This window comes from Solea solea, chromosome 8 (assembly GCF_958295425.1).
Source record: "Solea solea chromosome 8, fSolSol10.1, whole genome shotgun sequence".
In the NCBI taxonomy this organism is placed as follows: Eukaryota; Metazoa; Chordata; class Actinopteri; order Pleuronectiformes; family Soleidae; genus Solea; species Solea solea.
The window spans coordinates 3,386,017-3,412,402 of NC_081141.1; the positions used below are offsets into that span (position 1 = coordinate 3,386,017).

The following is a 26,386-nucleotide window of genomic DNA, read 5'->3' on the forward strand; positions in this document are numbered from 1 at the left end:
ATCACACAGCTTACCCAACAGTAATGTTTTGTCCATGTGTGCTGTAATCTGAATAGTTACAGTCACCGTAGTTGGATTATAGCCCTTTCTTACTACCACTTGCGGCATTCTGCTTGTAACTTGCATCATTCTCGGTCAATATATGACACACTTCTTGTAGATGAGGACATTACAAACATAATGTCACCCGGAATTAAAATCTATTCCCTGACTCAAGGCCTACGTCTCTATCTGCCGCTGAGTTATTTATGTTTCCCCTAAAGCCCCATTAAATTCTGAGTATTTTTGGTTTACCAGCTCGCTGCTTGATTTGGCCGACCTCTGTCTGTGAGCCCTCAGTGTGAGGACACTCAGGACAGTGGGCCATTCAGTAAGCAGTGAGAGCAGGGTCCAGTCTAGCAGGTGCAGGCACTCTCACTCCATTACTAGGAGCAGGGGAGGAGGGAGCAGCTGTGGTAGGGAGGTGATGACATTTTCATATCCGGAGTGGACTGACACACACTTTCATCAACTGCTGTGGAAGTTCTAGCTAAGAAACAATTTTATCGAGGTTCTTCTGTGCGGGTATGAAGGTGATCAACAATTACCAAACCAATTTCTCACGGCTTATATGTTTTTTCTCTACAGGTTTCTGGCTAAGAGAAAGCAGCTGATAATGCCCGGCAACTGCTCTGCAACCACACCCACTTCCTGGTTGTAGAGGAAGCGGCTGTGCCAGCATGTCCTCTCACCCCCAATCTGTGCCTCCGGGCCGGAGGACTGGACTGGACACACGGCACCTGCCGAACCCCGCCAGTCTACCGCTGCAGCTGCAGCGGGCGCACACGGTAAGAGGCCCGGCACACGATGCGTTCAATGACACCACCTAATGGGAGAGACTTTGATGTCGTGGCTGCAGTTCAGAGTCTGCCTGCTTTGCTGGAAAATTGGTAAACATGGTATTACGCTGGACCGTTGGAGAGGGTCTGACCTCAGGGGGCCCCGCTGGTATTTTTCCAACAGAAACATTCCAAGGTTCCAATGTTGTGCACACAGATCCCTCATTACAAGTTTGAGTTGAAAGTTCATGTTAGCATTGTGGAGTTACCTTAAGGCCTTGCAGTTACTTCCGTCCACATCTCCTAATTATCAAGATTATGTTCTCCTACACATCACCCAAAGCACACAAAGAAGAGACCTGTCGGTGATGTGGTGATGAGGTTCAGCATGTGACCTCTAGTGTTTTTTTGTTCTTACACGGCGGTAAAATCTATGGGTTAGGATCCCCACAGCTGCACATGTAGTTAATCCGACCGGTCCCTCTTTTCATCACATTCACAAGGAGATGAGAGGTGATGGGCTGTGTCCTACAGCCCCTAATAGACAGAGGTGCAAGTTTACAGTAGCTGTATGTGTTACCCCCACTTGACATGAGAAAGGAAGAGGGAATGACTGGATATTACAGAGTAGCAGAGGTGGGAAATGTAGGGAAAATATTGTATGTTTTTAAGTTTTATTCCTAAGGAGAAAGTGTAAATGCTGAAATGTGATTTGTCGTTTGTGTTGCAGGAAGTGGGATTGGTGGACTACCACTCTCATGCCAGGGATTACAGTTCTCACCTGGCCCAGCCACATCGCCGCCGACCGTCCTTACTTTCAGAGTTTCAGCCTGGGAATGAGAGGTACGTTCACCCTGCTCATATTTCAAGTCTCCTATCGATGTGCCTGACGTTTTCACATTGCCTCGTTTACTGGACCCTGTTGTCATTTATTACACATCAATATAGGACCGTTAAAATCTCATACCATTACACATTACGCCGTTTCCTTCGCTGTGTAAATTGGGGCCATGTCCTCACAGATGGAAGTTGCAGTAGCAGCTGCCTTTATCCTTTCATCTTTGTGATTCTTTGCCATATGGCGCTGCGGGCAAAAGCCTCTCCCAACTTCTGAGGTTGTGGAGTTTGTTTTTGGGGCTCTCGACAGCACTCCAGTGACTTCCGTATGCGTACTGTCTATACTGTTCGACGTTCTCGGGTAGCTGGTAAATAGGTGGCGCCATTAGAGTCTCTTGTCGACCAGTCCGCTGTATAATTTGCCCCAGCATGTTTTCTTTCTGTTCCCGTCTGATCTAAAGCTGAATGAAAATAAAAACAGCATTATATAACAGGCTTGTATAATTGCTGTAAATCTAAATTATATAAATCCTATTCATTATTTGCAGATAACATGGGATATTTTTTTTTTATATGCCTGATGCATAATGTGACATTCACTCAGTCAGTGTGAGGATTATGTAACACTCGCATGATAATGTTACCATGGTCCCTTTAATGTGTGTGTGTGTGTGTGTGTGTGAATCGTGATGAGTGCGGGACGACACATGCTGAACGCCTCTCAGTGACTCGGGCAGATTATCACTGGGGTGTCGGGTCTTAGACCAACCAATGTTGTGTATTATTATGTGTATTATGTGCGTTGCATGAATTTTGCATGAGCGTTAGAGGAATCGCCAAAAGGATATTTATTCTCATGGCACATTTTTGCATATATTAAAACACACAATGTGCGAACGGGAAAAAAATAGAGAGAGATTTTGAAAACAAAAACTGGACTATTTATTATAACATATTGATAAATATAACAAACAATGTCAGCCAAATAAATCAATGGCTACAGCTTCCTCATTCTGTAACTATGTCAATAACATATGTAAATGACAAATTATTGTTAAAAATGATCTCCTGACTTCCTGCCTGTGCTCTAAATCAGAAATTAAATAACAAAAAAGGTAAAAACAAAGCAACATTTGTCCTTTCTGTAACAAAACACTGTTTAAGCAGAACTAAATTCCATTGTGATGATTTAAGCTTAGGAAACAAACACGCTGTCTGTGCCATAAACCACAAATAACCACAAATAAGTAACACATCTTCAGAAACACCATCATAGTCCACACAATGCTCTGTGTGTGTTGTGGCTGCTGGGTCTGAAGCACACTAAGCAAATGGTTGCCATGAAAAACCTGGGCCAAATTAGCCGTTAACGTCATGTGAATTAATAATAATGATATATATATATTATTAATAATAATAATAATAATAATAATAATAATAATAGACAATGTCCGTAGGCCTCTCTTCCATGCCCCACTTAAGCTGTTGAATGTGCATGGACATGTTCGACGTGTAGCCGTCACTCTGGGAATTTTTAAAGGTTAAACAGCGTGAGTCTTGTCCACAACGAGATTACCATCTCTGTTTTCTACTCATCTCTGTAACCGAAATGCTCCCATATACTGCTGACTTAAAGGAGCTAGGAGGGTCGGTAACTTTGTTTTTAGTCATGTTTCCTCCTCTACTCCCGATGTTGAACTTGCATTGTTTTAAAAAAAAAAAAAAATAGCACCAGCTTCATCATCGATTAATCTGTCGAGTATTATCTCGATTCATTGGTCCATATAATTTCATAAAATGTAGAAAAATATTGATCAGTCCTTGTCAAACCTGGAAATGATGATGTTCTCCAATGTCTTGTTTTTGTCCACAAATCAAAATGATTCTGTTTTAATGATTTCTTTTGTTTTGTGGAGCAAAGAAATGAAGAACATTATTCACATTTAAGAAGCTAAAGCGATCAGAAATATTGTTTTATTTATGTTTTATAAACCCTAACCCTAATTTAATAATGGATTAATAATAGATTATTCAAGTAATTGTGTATTAATGATGAGCATAACCTAACCCTCAGTGGTCATGTGTTCACAGACAGAGCAGAACTAAACACCAAGCTGGTAATATGCCACCCACTAACTTACCAGCTTCTAATTTACTGGCAATTTTCATTTAATTCCGCACACTATGGCAGCCTGGCATCTGTCCTGGCTCCCGTGTGAGCCGATCACATGTGGATTGCACTCATTTCAGCTTTAGACGCCTCCAATCCGTCCTGAATGCTTCTTCAGGTCTGTTTTTTTGAAACAAAAAAACACTCGGAGGTGTGATGGAGATGCATGCGGCTGCATTCCTGAGCATGCATGAACACAGTCTGTCCTCGGGATGCATGACGCCTTCTCACCTGCTGCAGTTTCACTGTATTTAATTTCATGCAAATTTCCCATTGTAACATAATTTATTTGTAGCCACTGCCACCATATTCATTTCTTTTTTTTCTGGTTTACTTCTTATTTTACTATTATTTATTTAATTTGTTTTATTATGTATCCAGTCCAGAGTATGTTCAGTGTGAATCTGTTGATAATGTTTTGCCACCACTTTTCCACCTAGTCTTACACTAAGTGGAGTGAATCATAAGTGTAGCTGTCCTCCCTGTTTTTTTCCTTCCTGTTAATAACATTACTAGTGTTTTGTCTTAATAATCAGAAATAATCATCGTCTATGAGAAAAAATAAACTAGAGAATGAAATAATAATCAGTCGCAGCCCTCATATCAGGCCCTGAGCATTCTGTAATCATGGCCTTGGCAGTCCTTCAATCTGTCTTTGATGCACACTTGTCTTTTTCATTAGTCTACATGTGTAGAAGGGTCGTGATTGTTCACGTTCTCTTTTTAAAATGAAAGAATGTGAATGTGTTTCTTTCTTAAAAAGCAAATGCTCTAATAGCCTTCTGCTTTCCTTTAAGCGTCGCATTACCTCATCCTCGGTGTGTATATCTACAAATTCTGCTGTTAAAATGTAAGATCGAGTTAAAAAGAAATCAAAGTTATAAAGAAACTTTGCACTAATTATAGGTCACAGAGCCTCAGCGGTACAATCGCTGATCAGCCACTGTGTTATTTCAATTTTCCACTACACAGTTTTGTCACGGCTGGACTGTATTCATGTTTTTTTTTTTTTTTTTTGCCTTTTCATTAGCGACAGTACCTGGTTCTTTTTCAGTGCCTGCTCTGGCGAGATTCCATGTGACGTCAACAGACTTGTTGTCATACTGCAGATTAGTTAAAATCTTAATATTTAACACAGGAGTCTGGTGTGTTTAGTGACCGCGCTGTCGAAAACCGCCGTATTCCAGTTCAGTGACCGTGCTCCGGTCATGCAGGAAGTACTGAACCATTGTGTGGACAAATCCGTTTAATTACCTGAGTCTAATGATTCAGTTACACCAGAAATAAACTGCTTTGTGTGTCGCAGTTTGGCGGCGGTTGGCTCCGCCCACATTGAGGAGGGATTATAGTAATGGAAAAAGATACCAAACCGAGTAGAGCAGTGACGGAGCTGTGGAGTGGAAAAGTGCCATTAGTTATTTGTTTCATCCTTCTCTTTACTCCAGGCTATATCCCTTTCCAGGATCACCCAGGCCACTCGCGAAAGGGAGAGAATACATTTTATAGCAGCAAAATAACATAACAAATATGGTGCAGTAATACAAACAAAGTACATATACTAGTCAATTTCAGTATTTTCTGAAATAATCCCAAATATTCAATCCCTATGCCATGTTAATCTGTTGAATTAATGCATCCCTGTTATTCCTGTAACGGCTGAAATGGTTATATGATTTTGTTGTTTAATTTATTATTTAAAAAACTCCCGAAAACAAACAGTTTAATCTCATACTAGGTTCAGTGCAGATTAAGGTTATCACTGGCCCCATATTTAATTAAGTCTATTGTCTAGGATCAGTGAACGTGGACAGCGCAGGTTCCCTTCCCTCCATGCTCCATTCCTTCCCTTTTTTTACAAAAGCTGTGGCGCACATAGCTCATCTTCGCTCGCTTCGCCGTCCCTGCACCGCACACAGCTGCGGAGCGGCTCCTCTGGGCGGACAGCCACCCAAATGCCATAGTTCTTACACAGTAATCGGGGTTCTATCAGCACACATGAGCTGTGTTCTTGTCAAAATGGGACCCGGGCCAGCAAGAAAGTGATAGAGCTGTTGTATTGCGGTGCCTCCTTCCCGCTCCTTCCCCCCGCCCCCCCCATCTTTACACACATCTCTTTCTCTCCTCCTGCAGACAAATCCTCCCCAGGGATCAGCTTATTCAGCATGCTCAAAAGAGGTAGAGGGAGAAGGAAAGAGGGAAAGAGAGAGGGAGGAAGAGGGGTGGGATGGTGGTAGGGGGGGGGTGGGTGAGTGGACTGGAGCTTGATGATGCGATTATGTAAGTGCCAGGCCTCTATGGAGATGAGGAAGTGTGTGACTGAATGAGTCAGATAAATGTGTTCGGGGGGGGGGAGCAGCAGTCGCACACCGGCTCGGCACTAACATCAACCCCCAAATTTTCAACTTTCTATCAAGATAGGCACACAAATCATCGCTTTGGTACTTTGAACGCGCTGATCGCTCGAGCGATATGACATCTCTATCATGTGTGAAGCCATGTGGTGCCGTCAAGAGGACAGGTCTCATTTGGGACGCCACCACCCCACCAGCACCCTACCCGACAGAGACAGGCTCCATGTGCCAAAGAACAAACCACACACTAGGCCATTGTGGGCCTGGACCAGCAATTATGGTTGTGTTTTCCCTCTTCTTTTAAGAAGCCACTTCCATTTTGACACTGGCAGCAAAGTCACTGACAGTCTGGCATCTGCCTCCGGGGCAAACTTGAGAAAACCATTCCTCAGAAAGAACAGGGAGCTATTTACATGTGGGCTAATAAAATTTCCCACAGCTAAGTAGCTAGTGCAGTTAACACTGTCATTTGACTTCACACCAAGAGTCTGCTCTACTGCTGCATTCTCTTTGTTGCTGCATAATTCTCTCCTGAATGTACTAATGAGTGTAATGAATGTGAATTGGTAGCAGATACAATTGCAGTGGGGGGTGCTTCTCATGGCGGCTTCACTGTCACTCCAGAGGCTCTGACCACTCTACGGGTTGCAAACAGGGACTGAGTTTGTGCATGCAACCAAACATGCTACGTCTATTTTTCTAGTGCGTTTTTTGTTTGTTTTTTTTTCCTAACAAAGTTGAGTGACTTTATCGAACGTCCCATCGAATGTTTTAGATAGCAATTTTTATTTTGTGGAAAACTGCAATGGAAATGCAGCTATTGACATCATGCTAATATGTAAAACTGACTTTAAATCGCTTTATTTTAAACCAAATGCAGCAAATTCACCAGAATTTGACATAAAAACAATAAAGTTGGTGGTGCCCTGTGACCCTTGCACAGTTACTTTTGGAATATTTGCACTCTTATCACTATTGCCTACCTCTAATGCTTGTAAAGTGGCACACAAATTCCTGCTCTACCATCCATTCATCCATCTGTTTACCCGTGAGTCACTGGAGCCAATCCCAGTTGACACAGGGTGATAGACCTGGTACACGCTGGACAGGTTGCTGGGCCAACATACAGGAAGGACCGACATGTTTTTGGACTGTGGGAGGGAAACCCAGGTCTTTTTTGCTGCAAGGCAACAGCACTAACCACTACTTCGCCGTGTGGCCCCCTGCTCTACCATATTCTTAAATATTTTTAACCGTTATTTGTACAGTGAGACACCTTTTATTCCTCAATTCTCTGCTGATTGACTCATAACTTCTTCTGAATGGGTAGAGAAATGGTCTTCAGTGATTCTGATGAACTGCTGCCATTCGTGTGCCTCGAGCACAACAATACAGATCTAGGTCAACCCGATGTCGGGCTGTAACTGTCATTCTGTGGTTTTGTGAATGTGTCTTTTGTGCGGGTAAACACAACTTCTATAAATAGGATTTGATGAGGTGTCTGTGTTCACGCTGTGCCAGTGCTCACACCTCTGACACTCAGTATTGTCTTTGTCTTGGCTCTGATCTCTTCACATTTCATATTGTTCGACCTAGAGTATCAGTATCAATAAAATTGGTGTGTTTCACTAATGAATGTTCTGAAGTCATCTTGTTTCCTGTAGGTTATCGTGCAGGATCTTTTTCAGTTGCTCTATCTACTCATGTTCTCATTTACATTTATGTTTTTGTTTTTTTTTTCTGTTGCAGAGGACAAGAGCAGCATATTCGCTATGAACACATATACCTGCCAGAGCCTAGTGCCCACTCCGAGGTGGAGTACGCGGAGGTTAAGCGGCCTCGTTTGGAGATGGGACAGGAGTCCCTGATTAGGTCCTCGTCCCACCGGCCACCTTTGCCTCTTGGAGGGGCTGATGATATGGCAAAGGTTAGTAGTCGCAACGATATAAAAATTGTGACGTACCAAGCGGTTTATTATGACATTTCACCTGAAAATAAGTCAAAGCCTTTAGGGGGGTTACACGTGCACATAAACCTTTAAAAAAATTATATTTTTCCTTCCAAAAATGCTACAACCGCGTTCACAAGATCTCGCATGAATCTCACAGGGCCTCTCTCAGAGCCACAAAGGGTATTATTAGAGATGCTCCACCACAAGTCATGAAAAAGGAGATTTTCTATTGTGAGCATCGGTGGAAAGACTGTGGGAGTTGTGAAACAGAAATTAATAAATAATGGCCCTGACCTAGATTTTTATAGACCTAGGAAAAAATGTGTGAACTGCACAGCAAAAAGCTCTCTCGCATCAGCATAGAACTGCTGATGGGAGAGCTGTCTTGACATTATACCGCGTGCTGTGGACTGCCAAGGGAGGTAGACGACCACGGAATGGTAAATAGATACACCAGTAACGGGGAGTACAGGGAAAAAAAACACAGAGTCTTAAGCTAGTAAATATTCAGGAATGCCAGTAATTCCCTTCAGAGCAGTGAGGGCTGTAAACCCATTATATAAGTCATGTCAGATGTAATCACTGCATGGAACAAGTGCTCCAAAAGATAGTGGGACAGTGGGAGAGATGCAATTTGAAAATGAGCCAAAGTGCAAGTGTAGAGAGGGACAGATAAAGGGGGGGGGGAAAGGGAGGGGGAAGAAACAAAAGAGCGAGTGGACCAGTAGTAAGAGACAAAGGAAGCTGGAGCTTGTGCCATGACTCACATGGATGGTGAATCAGAGGAGGACAAAAACAACAACTTGCTCCTGAATTCTACACCACGTGCATGTTTTAAAATGAGAGCATGATAGAACAGTGAGCACTTAGTGTTAAACTTATCCTATGAAGAAATATATGTTGTAGTTAACTTTGTTACTATTAAAATAGTTTTTACCACTAGAAATAGCTTGAAAATGTATTGTAATGTACAAAAAATTTAATTCAATGACCAGTATTGACGTGTAAGTGTGATTTGACAAACTCACGAAGAAGAGTGTGGAAGAGAGCTAAAGGCTAAATCTACATTAATACATTTTTATCTATTTAAATTCAGCATTTCTTGTCTTCACACATCGTGTATGTTAGAGAATAGTAGCTGAGGGTAAAGAATTATGGAGTTAAAACTGAAAATAGTTTCTCTCCATTAGTCTTTGTGTCTATTTGATTTAGGTACAGAAGAAAATATTTATTTTCTTGGACTGATGATGTTGTTACTGATGCTCTGACACTTTTAACTCCACAGCTGGTGGTTGAGTTGTAAACAAATCGGGGACAACATGTGGGCGACTGTGTCATCGACATTCTCTCCTCTCCAGTAAAAAAAAACAACAAAAAAAAAACAACAACAACACACAGCCCCAGAGTTTTAAAATTAAAACTTGGCCAGTAGCCTTCCCTGAAGTCTTTGTTTTAGAGTAGTGGTGACTCCAGATGTAGATGTAGCACGAGCAACAGTGATATTTGTGTTTTACTGCGGGCACAACCAAAGACAGAAGCAGCAGCAGCAGTACTAGTGGTAGTAGTAGTCCACATAGTCAACTATTTTGATAATCGATTAATTGGTATGAAGCTTTTTTCATGATTAAAACAATATTTCTGATTGTTTCAGCTTCTTAAATGTGAATATTTTCTTAATTTCTTTGCTTCAGATAATGAAGCAATCATTGAAAGTGAATCATTTTGGTTTGTGGACAAAACAAGACATACGAGAACCTCATTATATCCAGGTTTTACATTTTTTCAGGTTAACCCCAATCCTGGCTTGCGTTTCCACTGTGGGGTATATTCAAATATCTTTGATGAAAAGTGTGTCATGTTAATATCTGTTCAGACTTGACTTTTAGAGAAAGTGACATCCTTAATGGCCAGATTGCGATATCTGCGTCAGTTATGGTAATGGTATCCGTTAGAGCTGCAACGAACGACTATTTTCATAATCGATTAATCTGTCGATTATTTTCTCGATTAATCAATTAATCGTTTGGTCTATAAAATGTCAGAAGACCTTGAAAAAATGTTGATCGGTGTTTGTCAAACCTGGAAATGGTGATGTTCTCAAGTGTCTTTTTTGTCCACAAACCAAAATGATTAACGTTTAACGATTTCTTTGTTATCCAGAGCACAGAAATGAAGAAAATATTCACATTTAAGAAGCGTAAACGATCAGAAATCTTGTTTTAATCATGAAAAAAGCTTCAAAACGTTTAATCGATAATCAAAATAGTTGCCGATTAATTGAGTAATTGATTAATAATCGATTAATTGTTTCAGCTCTAGTATCCATGTGTAAACACTGCGGCACACTGACATAATTCATTTAAAAAGAAACAAAAACAGGTGCTCCATTTTGGTCTAAGTTTCTTTGCGTTCCTTGCAGTGGGCTCGATGTTAAAAATCTGCGGCAGTGTTGTGAAGGGAAAAATTGAAAACAGGATGTCCAGGATGTTTTTATTCACGTGTACGTGACTCAGTCACACAGGCCCGGTGCTTGCTAAACAAAACACACTTACACGGACAAATCAAAATCCACAGTGGCGATACTGAAAAAAAAGCCCAGATGCTACACAGCCTCAGACATCATGCGAGGGAATGTTCTAAATGTAACTGAGGTTGTTGAGGGCATCTAAGCTGTAAGCTGTGCTGGGCCAAGGGCTTAGCTGTTTTCCTGTGACCTTTTCACTCATGTCATAGGTGTAGTAGCTGTTAATGTGCTGCTGCACTGCTGCCATGAACAGAGGACAGTGTTGGAAAGCATAAGTCTCAGAGTGGGTAGACTACTTTTGACTCCGTAGCTTGGTTATACTATAATCCTTCTTTGTTGGAGACACAATAGAACTATCTTGCAGACACTTTGCTGTTGAATACATTTCAACAGGCAACAACAGTTAAAAACCAAAGAAACTGAAGTTTTGTTTTCTTTCAAGATTCTGCTTTGAATCTCTTTCTTGTGACCGTTTTTTGTCCTTATTAGGGATGGGCATTCGATTAAATGTTCTTAATCATTATTAATCATGAATATTTTTTATATTAAAAATCACTATTTATAGGCAAAAAAAATCACTGTTTATAGCTATAAAATCCAATGAAAACCTGCACCCGCCTGCCGATCATCGTTCATTGTAATCGCAGTCTGCCTACGTCTTATTTATTTATTTATCAACCGCGACCCGCCCCAAATTCATACGAATTTTATTTTTTTTTCACGCAAAGAAATTCAAGTTTTTTTTTCAAGATTCTGTTTTGAATCTCTTTCTTGTGACAATTTTTTTTATCCTTATTTGCATTTATCTGTAAATGTCTTTTGTGACTGGTCGGCTTTAGCCCTCTAGTGTTTCTTCTTTAGTAAACCCCGAACACCTCCTGGCACTGACCTTTTCCCAATCACAGCATGTCGGCGAGGATGCAATGTGACCCGTCTGACCCAGATTACACTCAATTACATAACCCTCAATTTAGATGGTTGAAAATAACACCAACCAAAACCTTGCGTGGGTCACACTTGTACACAGTTATGGAGGATATAATTGCAGAATCATATTCACATACAGTGCACAGAATACGACCATATATACACACACTGCAGCTGCCGTGTGTGTGTGTATGTTACATAAACTGGTGCATGCAACAGCAGCGTCATTTTTACTTTTTCTCCACACAGGAATGGATCATTGACAGCTGGCTTCAAGCTGGGAGGCCTGTTATGCCGTTTTCTAAGCCACCACATGCAAATGTCCAGATTTGTATGTGTAACAAAACATGAGTCACAGCAACAACTTGTGTGGGAAGGCACCAGTGAGTTGCAACACATACTCTGCTAAAAAAATCCTTGCAAGGAAGCCTGTAACCTCATTAATGAGGCCAAATGACACTGAGTCAACAAGACCTAATTTAGGATATACAGACTATGTTGGGGTGATTTTTTACAGAGTAACCTATAGATCTTACAATCAGAGGAAGAGGCTTTTAATAGCTATGTAACTGAACCAAAATGTGCAAGTTGACTCATCTTCTGTTCTCGCTCACACTTCAGATTTTAACTTAATGAATTTGTATGACATTATGACAAAATACATACAATTAACAGCAGTCCACGCCATATCTTCTGTGTTGTGCCCATGCAGGATCGTGGGAGTGCCATGGGGAAGCTGGAACCCATCTCCCCCGTGAGCCCCGTCCACATGGACCCTGATTTGGATCTCGTTCCGGCTCGCTTCTCCAAGGAGGAGCTCATCCAGAACATGGACCGCGTCGACAGGGAAATCACGATGGTGGAGCAGCAGATCAGCAAGCTGCGCAAGAAACAGGTCTGCACACCTATTTAGCTCTTTGATTGTTGTTGATGTATGCAGGCAATTTTGCCAAGGATGTCCCTTTTAATTATCTCGACTGTGGCCGCCATCATTTAATTTGCAGTCCCTGTTGACATTAGGAGAAAGGCAGGAAACCCTGGACAGGTCCCCCAGTCCAGTCCAGTCCAGTCCTAGATTCAGTTTAGAGTCTCTAACCTCAGTCTGCGTGCTTTGTGACACAAAACCAAAAACTGCTATGTAAACCAGTGACCTGTTTTGCTTCTTTGGCCCCATTTCCACCAAGTGGTTCAGTTTGGTTCAGTTTGTTGTGGTACGCAATTATGCGCGTTTCCATTGTCCAAGTGTTGAGAAGGGTACCAAAATAACCAATTCGTACTGACTTTACTGACATCTCCAACACCCAGACTTCCATGCCAAGAAGAAACAGAACAGAATGCTGTATGTCTCTTTGTTTACTGTAACTTTCTTCTTTGTGGATGTTCCGCTATTTTCGTTGCTGGCACATATTTACCTACATAGCTACGTGATTTGCGAATCAGGCCCATGCGCTGCATGGGAGTGGAAATCAGGCTTTTGGCTTTTGTGGCAAAAGCTTTTGTCTAACAATTGTAAAGGGAATAAAGATTGAATGAGTCATCAAATCAGTCAGATGTTATTGCCTTTCATCCATGTGGGAATGTGGCACAGATGTACAGTGTACGTGTTGTTACTAGAAAGCGACATGTAAAACATTTTTAATTTCGTAACGCGAACACCGCATGACACGCAGCCATCAGTTGGAATCGGTGTTTTAAGCACGTAGAAGTTATTTATTATGATTATGTGCCTGTGTGGTGTCATTCATGTGTGTTCTGCATGTTTTTGAGCCGGCAGTCGTACCTTAAAACACTCTCAGGTAGCGGAGTTTATTTATCCTTTTTGCTCGTAGATAACGTGTAGTTCTTTTCAGTAGTAGTTGAGCTTGTTTTAAATGTTTCATGCGCACTCTTCCAGTTTGACCGACGCCAGATCACAGTTGGCATTTTGAGCAACACAATCTTAAACAGACCTTTCTTTTATAATGGCTGCATTGAAGCTCGTGGCTGTTCTGTACACGCACTCCTCCAGGCGACTGCTTCTCCCTCTTTCCTTCTCCTCAGCTTTTTATTTTTTAGGAGAAAAGTAGGTTAAAAATATACAAGGCTATAAATAACAGTTTTCCCTGGGGAGGAGGAGGATTATGGGGGAAGTTTTTTTTGTTTTTGTTTTTTTTGCCTGCTAAACCACTCATAGTCCTGCCGTACTGTCTTCTTTTTGGCTGCCTGCCATGTTTAGTGGAGAAACTGAATGGTTCAGCTCAGTCCATCGCACCATAATAGCCATTTATTACATTCAGATATCAAAACAACCGTCGTTGAAAAGTAGCATTCGTTTAATTAATCGACGATAGATCTCTCCACTGCAGCAGCTTGTGCTAACAGAGTCACATACATGATACACACAACATCTTAATTACCAATCCTAAATTGATTTTATGAACCTTCAATAGGTTTCCAAGTTGAAGCCAACTGATGAAATCTGCAGAAAACTGTTATCGGAGATGAGCCTGAACGTTTTGTATATTACTCTTAATAATTAGAAAAGATGTAGTACTAATTGAATCCAGGTATTTTAACAAATTGCATCAGGAAGCAAAATGAAATCCGATTAGTTGTGTGGGGTTGAAACCTGAGTTGCTTATGAGCATAAATGAGCTGAAACTATAGACCCGTCTCTCTGCTCAGACTCCCCTTAAGCATTAAAACATCTGGACTAATTAAGTTGTTGCGTTGGCTAAACTTATTTAAAGATTTGTGGCAGAGTGAGTGGCCGGGTGGGGTTTAGGGCTTAGGTTACTGCCAGCCTGTGTCATGTCAACCAAGCACAGGACGGCTGGTTTATTTTATTTTACTCTGCGGTGGGTTAGGAAAAGGGGGAGTGTCTCTATGGGAATGTCCGTGTTTCCCTCATCAGATGCTTATCCAGGCCTATCATGGCACATGATGATCCGTCTCGTGGTGCTCTCATGTGGAGCCTCTAGAGGCCTTCTTACCCCCTTTGAAGCCCCTGACTGGAGATGAGAAGGGGGAGTAGTGGGCTGACATGCTCACCATATAGCTCATCTACTCTACCATATATTCTGCAAACTTTTTTATACTAATAACTTCTATAATCAGGCTTTTAGCCAGCAGGGCGTCCGGGCGTCCTGGGGATATAAGAAATTAGACGCCCTACTTTTAGGCAGGACGCCCTAAAGATGCCCTTGGCCGGTAACTTCGCTGAATGTGATCAAAATTTGCCGATTCAAGCCTTCAGAGCAGCCGTGTTTGTTTACCGATGAAATCTCGTGTAATCGTATTACATTGGTCGATTTCCGTGACGCGGTCGTGGAAGGGCGCTGTTATTGGTGGAATATCTGACGTCTTTTTCCTGGGAAGAAATCGCAGGTAAACTTGAAACTTTTAACAGAAAAACACAGAAATTACAGAAAACCTGATATTTATAGTGTTTTTTTGGGGGTAGAAACAACAACAAAAAACGTCTATAAAACTGTCTATAATCACCATTTTACTTCTACTTAAGTTAGCATGTAAGCGAGCCTCAGGTCAGCCATCCCGTGTCGTCCATTTATGAGAACAGGTCAACGTACCATTCACTGTTCTCTGAATAAATGCTGGTCCGAGGATGTGTAACCACCTCCGCAACGATGACTCACTCGGCATGTCGCCGAGATGATTACAACCACAATTAATGGTTTTCTTCAGCCTTCACCGGATCTTTAATTGTCTGACATTTCACTGCTATAATTATCAATATCCACTGGTCTGATTTATTTTATTGCTTTATTTATAGCTCGAACTCCCTGCAGTAAAGCTCATTCAGTGCAGAGCGAACTTGCATACTGTGAAGCACCTTTAAACAGTAAATATAATATGTCCTATTATCACAGACAGAAGAAATGAGGTACTTCCACATTGGTCTTACATAGTTAAGTGTGGGAGGATTGTTCATTTAAGCCTTTATCATCAGTGTTGTTGGACAGCCACACCTCGCCTGCATTTACACTTGGCTTTTTTTTATTTTTGATGTAGGGTGAAATGAAATAAGAGGTGTGCCATTAAAGCCAAACCACTGCTGGTCTTTCTGTATGTTCTTCAGCTTCTTCCCTGACAAAACAGGCTTCACCACTTCTTTGTTTTTTCTCTGTGCACCTTAGATGATGATTGATGGCCAGAGAAACAGCGCTGACTCCACTCAGAATGATTGACAGTGAAATTTAAGAACTCATTGGTCTCATTTCTGCTTTGTATGAATCCCTGAGGCTTACTTTGTGTTGGCTGTTTTTTTTTTTTTCCACTTACAGTTGACAAAACAAATAACTTTTGTACTAAGCCTTTGACTATATCCACACATCTCCAATCAGCTCTGAACAAAAAGCACATTTAAATTTATTTTCACCTTGTTGTAAGTCTTATAAAATAAATCCTTCTTCTTACTAATCACGTTTTAACGTTATTCTTAATCGCTAAAATGCTTTTCTGGATGTAGATAATATTTGTGTGAAAACTCAGTGTGTTTACACGCGTTTTAAAAGTCGGATTTTAGTCGGGACTAAGACAACAATTTGGTTTTCTTAATGTCATATAAACGCGTTAGTCCTAGTTTAGTTGGACTGGACTTGGAGTTCTGCGCATTCACCAACATTTCCCCATCTGTCTTCGACCCGGAAGCTCTCCTGGATCACACGGTGACAGCGTCTTTCTTCAGATTTAACCGAAAAACAGCGCCACCTACAGAGGCAGCGAGGCATACCCTTACCCTAACCCTTCTGCAAGTTGCCTTTCTTAGTCAGACTATGGCCTTAGCCTGATTAAGCTGTGCATGTAAAAGTACTGACTGTTCGTAATGGAAACATTGCGTGGATTGAGCCACGGGCTCTGGCTCTCACTATGCTGCAATTAAAAGGGATTGTGATATCAGCGGCGCTTGAATTATGTCAAGAGTTTCCCAGGCAACAGCAGAGTGTTTGAGTCACGCTAGAGGACTGCATTGCACAGAGGCTTCCAAACGCAAATGATCAATTTCTAAATGAATGAAGGTCTGGCAGTATTTTTAAACATTTAGCCTGGCTGTTGTTTTCTTTGTAAGCCAGGGTGAATAGTCAGTCCTGTTTTCCAGAATCGGCCGAGTGTTAATTTCCCAGATTCCACTCTCTGTTTTTTTCTGTGCGTGTCTCCCTCTCTCTCTTAATTTTCTCTCTCACATTGAATGTTCAGCCACACAGCAGGCACTGGCTTTGTTTACAGGCTGTTGTGGTAACTCTTTGATTAACTAGACTCTGGGGAGTTAATAGCTATTACAGCTAATAGGACAGTTAGTCCTATCTCTGCTGGAGCGCAGAAGGGAGGGACAGTTGCTTTAATGCACGCTCTTGAACCTCACAACAGGAACTCGTGAGCCACAGTTTTTCCCTGGATCTTTTATGCATTAACTGTCACCTATGTCTCTGTGTGTGTTACAGCATCAGCTGGAGGAGGAGGCCGCAAAGCCTCATGAGCCAGAGCAGCCCATCTCTCCACCACCCAGCGAGGCCAAACACCGCAGCCTGGTGCAGATCATCTACGATGAGAACAGGGTCAGTAGACCCACGACACACACAGTCCCACCACACAAGCAATATATATATATATATATATATATATATATATATATATATATACAAACAATATATGTATGTATGTGTATATATGTGTATATATGTATATGTGTATGTATGTGTATATATATATATATACATATGTATATGTGTATGTATGTGTATATATATATATATATATACATATGTATGTATGTATGTATATATGTATGTATGTGTGTATATATATATATGTGTGTGTATATATGTATATATATATGTGTGTATATATATACACACACATATGTATATACACGTATACACATATACATGTGTATATATATGTATATACACATATATATCATCATATTCTATAATTTTTCTTCCCCCGACTCATTTACGGCTTTTCTGTGGCATCAAAATTCATGCACGGGTGATGCAGAAGTTAAAGAAACCAACGCACGTTTCACCTCAGTAGTGGTTTCACCCAGGTTTTTAAAATCTAGTTGTGCCTGCTAATTTCAGTGTAAAAGAGGCTGAGCTGTGTGCACAGTAGTGAGAACACTTGGTTCCACTTGGTTGATGCAAGATAACTGATTAAACAAAGCCTCTGAATATTCTCAGTATAATTACCTGTCGACTTGCCAGTGTTGGAAATGACTGCACCTGTAAAGTAAACTAGATCACCCAACCGTCGCAGCATTTAAACAAACCACAACGTCCTCATTTTTACCACTATATTTCATCGAAAATGAAGACAAATGTGCATTTGTGTTTTATCACATATGCAGGTGTTGCCATGTCACTATTTGTTCAAGAAAGCATGAACAGGAACGGCAGGTCATTAAGAAGTGTTAAGTCATTTCATCATTACGTGCAGTCAGTGCTCTGTGAGGAAGATGATCTTTTTATGAAGTGATTCTCAGTGCTCTCAGTCCCCCTAGTGGTGAAATGCCATGCACTTTTTATTGGGCCTGGCACAAAAGCAGGGAACTCCTCTTACGCTGCATCACACCCCGCTGTTCAACCTCTTTGAACGAAGCCCCGATGGGAAAGTAGGAATGATGTTAAAAAAGCACAGTTCAGAGTAAAAAAAAACAAACAAACTCTTTCTCTGACTCATTCAATACAAGTTTTCACAGAATTACAAAACAGTGTAGAGAAACGCTGTACATGTGCACTGCACTAACCCTCCGTGAACTGAATTGAACACCCATGGGTTAGCAAACATTCACTCTGCTTAAGTGTCATTGAGCAAAAGGCCAAAGTCCGTACTTTTCTAGGAACGGTGTTGTTGTAACGCTGTGCTCGAAAACCTGCTCTATCCTGCACAGATGCCCTCAGATAACTGAGAAATGTCCCGAGTAGCCCTTTCGTAGGCAACGCCACAGCACTGGGCGTGTCCTACAGGCTGCATCCCCCCCAAAACACTTCTGCACAACAGCAGGACTCTGCAGATTGCTCAAGACTCCTCTGAAATGCTTAAGAATGACTCAGTGGCTTACTTCACAACTTAACCTGACCTCTGCCACACTTTTCCAGAGAGAGTACTCTGGTCTTTCTCTCTCTCTCAGATTTGTGCAACAAACGGGATTTATTCACACTCATCCATTCAGAATATCATATTGTGTTCTCACTATTTAGTCATTGTACCATTAATTTCTTATGTACACTTTTTGTGGGTGTTTTTTTTATTTCAAGCCTACAAAAGAAAAACAAAAAAAAAATCCTCTTGTATCATTTTATATTATTTGTTACATACTCAAAGTAATTCATATGCAAAGGACCATAGGTACACTGTACATTAATCCATACATGGTTTCAACAATGGCCTATGTAAAGTCTAATAATTTGATTTTGGAAGCTTGTTTAATTCCCATAGACTCTTATTTATGTTGTTCCCCACAATAATAGTACAGTATCATAAGGCTGTGATGCATCACTTCTGCAGCAGACATCTCAGACAATCTGCCTTGAACACGGCCAGAAATGTCCATTTCTTTCTCATTTTTGCAAGATATATAGTAACAGTAAGGAATGCTATTTCTCCAGCCTCGGCTTTCCTTTTTGGTTTGAGCTGATGTTACTGTGGGTGTCATCTGTCCCCTCTGGGCTCAGTGTCAGCACCTCTGTCAGACAGGGTTACATCCGCATTTCTACTGACACTCCACTGTCAAACCCAAAGTTCACTGCGTCTAGATGTGGGACAGCGCAGTGCACAGCACCACTGAGACCGCGTTATTCTAAATTCTTAGAACTCGTCTGACCCTAAAGTGACCTATATTAGCTCTTCTCGCTCGCTCTTCTTGTTTCCTGTGCTCCTAACTAGGTTTTCTTCTGCTCACCATTTTAGCTTCAAGGGTTGTTGACGGAAGGCTGCGTGTGCAGCTGCTTAGTTGTACGGCTTATCGTGCCACTGTTGGAGGAGCAGTCCTTGGTGCTACCACAGGGAGGGGTGTAATTGAAGTCATGGAGAAAGCCTCTCTAGTTGGGTCTTGTGCGTGTGTGTGTGTATGGATTTAGAGGGCAGCTTTCTCAGCGTAATTAAACAAAACCTTTTTGAGAAGAGCCGTAATTACATCTAATCAATTCCCTTCCATTCCCAACATTGGTAAATGTGTCAGTACAAGTATTCATTGTGAAGCCATATACCACGAATTTTAGGTCAGTATCTTTTTTTCTCCCCCCCCCCCCCCCCAAAAAATTGCCAAAATAATCATGAGCAGGAAATAAAGTGAAATCCTTGATCCTCCCTGCTCCCCAAGGATAAAAAGGCTGCTTTTAATAATTGCTGCTCATTAACTGCTCTTGTGGCGAGCACGCTCTCTGAGGCAATACTCTGAAGGCTGTTACACCTACTCACTGGGAAAAATAAAATAAAAATCTGATTCATGCAAAACAAGTGAAGGGAGAAGAATTGTTTCATATTCCGCATATTTATTTGCATTTTAATGACATGTAGAGCAGTGTCGTGTGGGGACTTTAACACTAAAACCACACCACCACCACCCATAGTGCAGTCGATGTTTATTGGACATACAATGCCATACTTCAATTATTCGATTATTGTCAGGGAATAAATCAGGATATTACTATTATCACGATTATTATGCGTTAATTGATTCCCCAACACTATGACGCTGCTTATAGGTCTTAAAGTTTCATTTATTTATATCTTTTGATGCCAACGTAACAAAATAATGTAGCAAATACCCTACACTATTATATAGGAACAATTATTAATCCACCAGCATCTATTATTGTGGTTTGTTTATTTCATATTAGATTAACAATGCCACAATTACATTTGTAATAAATGAAAAGGACATCACATGACCGACGTATAACTTAACGTTAAGTGAATGCCGTTCTACTCCGAGCATGTGTCATACTCAATTAATTGCAAATGACACGCTAACATTTAATTTCCTACTAATTTAATGTTACGTTAGTTGAACATTAACGTAATTTAACCCAGTTAATGTGCGTTTACCTTAATTCTGGCGCACAGAGCCGGGTGGTTATCTCGCAGATGGTGAAACAGTACTAGAACTGAATCGATTATTAATCGATTGCTAAATTTAAAACAAGATTTCCGATTGTTAAAGCTTCTTAAATGTGAATATTTTCTTCATTTCTTTGCTCTGGATAACAAAGAAATCATTAACAGTCAATCATTTTGGTTTGTGGACAAAACAAGACATTTGAGAACATCATCATTTCCAGGTTTGACAAACACCGATCAACATTTTTTAAAGGTTTTCTGATATTTTATGGACCAAACGATTAATTGATTAATCGAGAAAATAATCGAGAAAATAATCGACGAGGAAATTAATCGTTAGTTGCAGCTCTACGATGACGCGGAAAACTCTTCCTCGGTCATACTTTACCAATCGTGAACGGCTCTTTTCTGCAACGCTGCACGGAACAAAAACAACAACAAAACGTTACGATTAATATACCGTAGCGTTTAATACTGCGATTAATCGTAAAATCAATAGATCAACAGCCCTACTCCTGATGGTCTGACCTTATGGTCACAATTTATAGTAAAATGGATGGAAATGCGACCAAGCGGCGTCCGTTTGATCGATACCAGTGGAGAAGGTGTGCAAAAGTGGAACGAGGGGAAAGAAAGTGAACATTGAGAGTTGCAGCAGTGGTTTTTTTCTCTGCTGGAGAGATGAATATAAATGTATGAGGCACAGAGCTGCAGACAAATCATTATCAGATGGACGTTTTTGGCTGCTCATCTTCACGCCACCATTGCATCTCCTTTCTTGTTTTGTGATCCCTGCCAGGAAGTTTTGTTTTAAGTGGCTGATTGTTGTTGATAGTGAGACTCAGATTGCCCCCCCCCCTTATCCCCCACTCATTTTCTATTCCACTCCCACTTGCTTCACTGCCTGCACTCTCTCTCTCTCTCTCTCTACCTCTCTCTGCACAGGGGAGGTTGAGTAATCTTTTTTTTTTCTGGTAGACGAGAGAAGGAACCGTGGCCCAACTCCAGTTAAAGCTCTCATATTAGTCAGTTCATCCGTCCATACATCCAGTGGTCGCTTCATGTGGCCAGCCAGCAGTGGTGTAGCCTCTGCGATCAAATGAGCATGCTCAGTATGTTGCCATGGTGATAGCAGAGGTGCATGCAGCTGGCTAATGCACTACTTGTGTTCTCTTTTCAGAAAAAGGCAGAAGAAGCTCACAGGATACTGGAGGGACTCGGGCCCCGGGTCGAGCTGGTGAGTGGAGATTCCATGTTCCAATGATTAGTCTCTTGCATTATTGAATTTTGGGGAGGATTGTGTTGAGAGTCAGGTTAGAGCGATACAAGTGATGCAAAAGAATGAAGTTAAAATATTTAATTTAGGGTATACCAAACTCTGATGTTCAGAATTACACTTGTTTACATTTTAGTCTTCTAGCCATTAAAAGTACCTTTGGTACTAAGTACCTTAGTTTCTCTTCTTTGTTTTTGCATTTATTCTCTTTTATATTATGTACCTGTCTGTCTTCCAAGCTGTTCCATCTGTCCACGGACACTTACAGGGGCAATTTAATTGCTTAATTCTCTTCCAACAAATTACCTCCAGAGCTGATGCAAGATGCTGCACTGAACAGATTCTGCTCGGGGCCCCTCAGGGCTTTTAAATTTGAGTGGGTTGTTTTGTTGAGTCAGAGGAAGTGATTTGGCTTCTGTCAGTCAGAGCTTTGACTCACTCCGGAATATTGAAGTCCTACATTGAACAAATGCTGTCATTTGGCCTTTTTTGTATAATTCCTGTTGTAATGAACCAGTTTGCTGTTGTCATGCACAGCTGAAACTGTAACTGTAACTGAATCTCTTGTCCTCTTCCAGCCTCTGTACAATCAGCCCTCTGACACCAAGCAGTACCATGAGAACATCAAAATGTGAGTCTGTCATTGAATTTGTTGTTATACACCCACAAAGTACTGTCCCGCTGTCGTCAGGTAGACTTAAAACCCTCAAATTAACACTAACGTGCCAGAAAATATTGAAGAATCTGGTTTTTATTTGGATACATAGGATACAAAGTTATTTAAGGCACCAGTTTGACGATTGTTGGCTGTCGTGAGTGATTAATTTTGAATAAATCATGTAAATTGGAGTGGAAGTCTGTACTGTAAATCTGTAAATACTGTAAATCTGTTATTTTTCTAAGGACCATGACTAACTAAGGCACATCAAAGGGCTGTAGGTGGGTTATAATTGCTTGTCTCCTCCACTGGCACTGCGGTATGGACACAGTGACATACCTCAGGGTGCATCTGACCTCTCAGCCACACACTGCTCTGTCTTCACTCCTTTTGATCCCCGCACCGTTTGATCAGGATTATTGCCTCGAAGCAATTAACTGAAAATTCTCCCCTCGCTCTCTCCGTCTTTCTCTCTGTGTGTGTGTGTGTTATTAAATACCACTATGTTGCTTTGGCCAGCACAATTGACTTCTTTGTTTTGCCAACCCGTTTGATAACCTTGGCACTCGTACCTGCTGGGATAGACGGAGCAGCAGTGCGTCTGTGCAGCGCTGAGCACCGCGAGTCCCCGACTCCAGCTCATCTCCTGCACGTCCATAGATGCCCAAAAAATCAAACTTCAAACTCTGTAACGCTCGAGGTGGTCGTACCAATGGAGAACATGTGTTACAAGTGTGTGTGTATAATGAGTCTTTCAGCCATCATGCCTTTGAGGTATTATGCCAAATTACTGTGTTCCCTGATATCTCAGAAATGGCACAGGGCTCAGGGCAGCACAAAGGAAACCTTTGGTTTTGCTTCAGGACTGCTAATCTTTCCCTTTGCCATCTGCTGTCCAGAGGACAATGCCGTCTCTGTCTTAAAAGGGCTTAATCTATTAAATCTGCTTTTTGCTATAGCAAGTTAGTTCTCACCCATTATGTGCCACGATATTTGTAGATATCCATAGCACCTCGCTGGATTTAACAGTTTTTTATCTTTCCTTTTCTGCAGTAGCTCCGTTCCAAATGTTTCTGTTTGTATGTGTTGGGTGTGTTAGTGGAGCTTAAGGGTTTAGGCTGCTTAGATTTAACATGGGGTTTGTTATAGCAGACGTCTTATCATTCAGGGGTCGTAAATGTTTTTCATCCCAGCGTCCGATCTTCCCCTGAACGCACACGCCGTGACTAGCCCACTTCCGCGTCCTCTGTCCTTGCCGGTCACCCCGGGGACCCTGCGGCTCAGCTGAAGTGACTAATGTAAAATAAGATTACATTAATCAGCGGGGAACGTGACCTTACAACTGACAGATTAAGTGTCAGGAATAAAACTCTGTCTTGCAGCAGAGAGAGAGACACAAACGGAGTGGCTGCCTAAGGAGATTACTGGCCCTGACCTTTATTTGAAGCACTGTGGCTGGTTGTTCCCGGCCCAGACAAGTTTTATAAGTTTGGCTCCCCTCGTTGTCCTTTCCACCCAGAAGCAAGTTTGAGTTTATCGAGCCATGGCACACAAGGACAGGCATTGTCTGTGTGCGTGTGTGTTTGTTTGTCTGTTGGATGAAGAAGTGAGGCAGAGAAAGTGAAGCAGGAGGGAGCAGCTTACCCAAGGATCTGGTGGAAGCCATAGACTTGGATTTGTGATGTGCAAAAAAATGCAACGAAAGCCTAAACAATGTTTGAATTGAGTGTTTTCTCCTTCTTCTTTTTCTTTTTTTTTTTAACAAACCCTCACATTATCCCTTTCTTTGTCACCCCTCTTAGAAACCAAGCGATGAGAAAGAAGCTCATCTTGTACTTCAAGAGGAGAAATCATGCTCGCAAGCAGTGGGTAAGTACAGATCTCAGACATCTTTGACTCTAGTGAGTTTGAAATAGAGCTCAGGGGAGCATCTGTTGTCAGGAGGAGTCAAAATGAGAGATATGAGATAACGATGTGAGAGAAAAAAAATGACCAATGAGCGGTAATGTTCGGAGTTAGATTACCTCACGGCTCTTCGTTTAATATTTATTGAAGGGTTGTGTGCAATCAGAAAGAGCAGCAATGAGTGTCCAGTCTGGGTGGGGGGGGGGGGGGCACAGAGAGTGCGGAGACATCACCTTGTGGTTTATGGGTCTATCGAGGGTCGTGTCTGCAGCAGGGTTAATGGTCTGCGTTACAGCATGTTTGCGAGGGAGCTGGGAAAACAGCGGGCTGTCGCCTGTCAGAACCCACCACTCAAGGCCAGACTCCCCGTTGAATACCAAAATATTACTCTGCTCCCTCTGGACATGCACAGGTACATGCACGCACTGAAGGGGAGTCCAGGGGAGAATTTGTTATCAAATGTAATTATTGGATGCTGGCAATGCCTGTGGTTTTAAACCAGCTACAGGTATAGTGTAATATAATGTAATATAATGCTCATTGTGTTTTTTTTATTAAAGTATATAAAGGTAGTTGGCAGTGTAGTAGTAGTAGGAGAGTAGTATTCATAAAATAGTATAGAGACAGTTGGTAATATATAGAGCTGAAACAATTAATCGATTAATCAATTATTAATTAACGATTAATCGATTATCAAAATAGTTGTCGATTACTAAATTAATCGACAACTATTTTGTTAATCGGTTTGAAGCTTTTTTCATGCTTCATGTTTCTCTTTTCATCTAACCAGCGAAGTAGTGTCACCATTTCAATTGTGTGTACACACACTTGTGTTAGTGCTTGTAATAAAAGACAGTCATTTACCTACACCTTATTCTTGTTGAATGCATATGGGAAATTACAAAAAGGCAACCGTGGCACAGAAAAATCTGGGTGCCCAATGCAAAAACCTTTTGCCTTTAAACCCTCGTGTCCGTCATTGTCGATCATTCGATTTGAAAGTGTCCTTGTTTTTTCCGAACTGTTCCAGGAGCAGAAGTTTTGCCAGCGCTATGACCAGCTGATGGAAGCCTGGGAGAAGAAGGTCGAGCGCATTGAAAACAACCCACGACGCAGAGCCAAAGAGAGCAAGGTGCGGGAATATTACGAGAAACAGTTCCCCGAGATCCGCAAGCAGAGAGAGATGCAGGAGCGCATGCAGAGGTGAGATCACATTTATTTCTGTATGTCTTTTGTGATTGTTTCACATAGTTAAATACACATGTAGACGTTTGTACCGGATTTAATCAGGTTGTTTTGTTGCCTAGTTGCTGTGTATTGGTTTCCCTGTGCAATATAAACAGCTCAGTTGCAGTAATGAGTGAGTGAATGACAGCCGCTCTTGTGTTTCTCCTTCTGAAGCCGCGTCGGGCAGCGAGGGGGAGGGCTGAGCTCGTCTGCCGCTCGCAGTGAACATGAAGTCTCAGAGATCATTGATGGAATATCAGAGCACGAGGTAAGCTACTCAGCACCATGTTGAATATATGATATGCTTTATCATCCATTTTACTATAAATTGGAACCACTAGTTACAAAATGACCTATAGACCCTTTCATTGTATACAAACATCCCAAGCCTAGCGAGAATGTGCGCGCAGTTTGGGGTCAGAAAACGCCACCACAGGTCAGCGAAGAGCATGTATGTCCACGGTCCACCGAATAATTCAGAATATGTTCTTTCGTTGCCAACTAAGGACCGCGAACAATACCTAAATAAATTAATACTAGCTGTCGGCAATAGTCTGCCTGACCCAGCTTCCATAAAACATTGGGCAGATGATATTAGCAAGTGGCCAGCTCTTCACTCTTACCTTATAGATAAACCTAGCCCATACAACCACAACATAACCTTAGGCAGCATAGGTTTCAT

At 41.5% G+C, this 26,386-nt stretch overlaps 1 protein-coding gene across 9 annotated transcripts in view; it reads left to right on the forward strand.

Annotated features, from left to right (window-relative positions):
* ncor2 (nuclear receptor corepressor 2) overlaps positions 1–26,386 on the forward strand; it is a 75,831-nt gene that overhangs the window by 16,771 nt on the left and 32,674 nt on the right. For all 9 annotated transcript variants that reach the window (XM_058635068.1, XM_058635072.1, XM_058635074.1 and 6 more), the window contains exons 2-11: positions 628–827; positions 1,549–1,661; positions 7,926–8,103; positions 12,291–12,473; positions 17,020–17,133; positions 21,819–21,875; positions 22,493–22,545; positions 24,375–24,441; positions 25,508–25,680; positions 25,879–25,972. In XM_058635068.1, coding sequence (XP_058491051.1) covers positions 720–827; positions 1,549–1,661; positions 7,926–8,103; positions 12,291–12,473; positions 17,020–17,133; positions 21,819–21,875; positions 22,493–22,545; positions 24,375–24,441; positions 25,508–25,680; positions 25,879–25,972 — 1,140 coding nt within the window. In that variant the 5' untranslated portion in view covers positions 628–719. The remainder of the gene's footprint in view (positions 1–627; positions 828–1,548; positions 1,662–7,925; positions 8,104–12,290; positions 12,474–17,019; positions 17,134–21,818; positions 21,876–22,492; positions 22,546–24,374; positions 24,442–25,507; positions 25,681–25,878; positions 25,973–26,386) is intronic.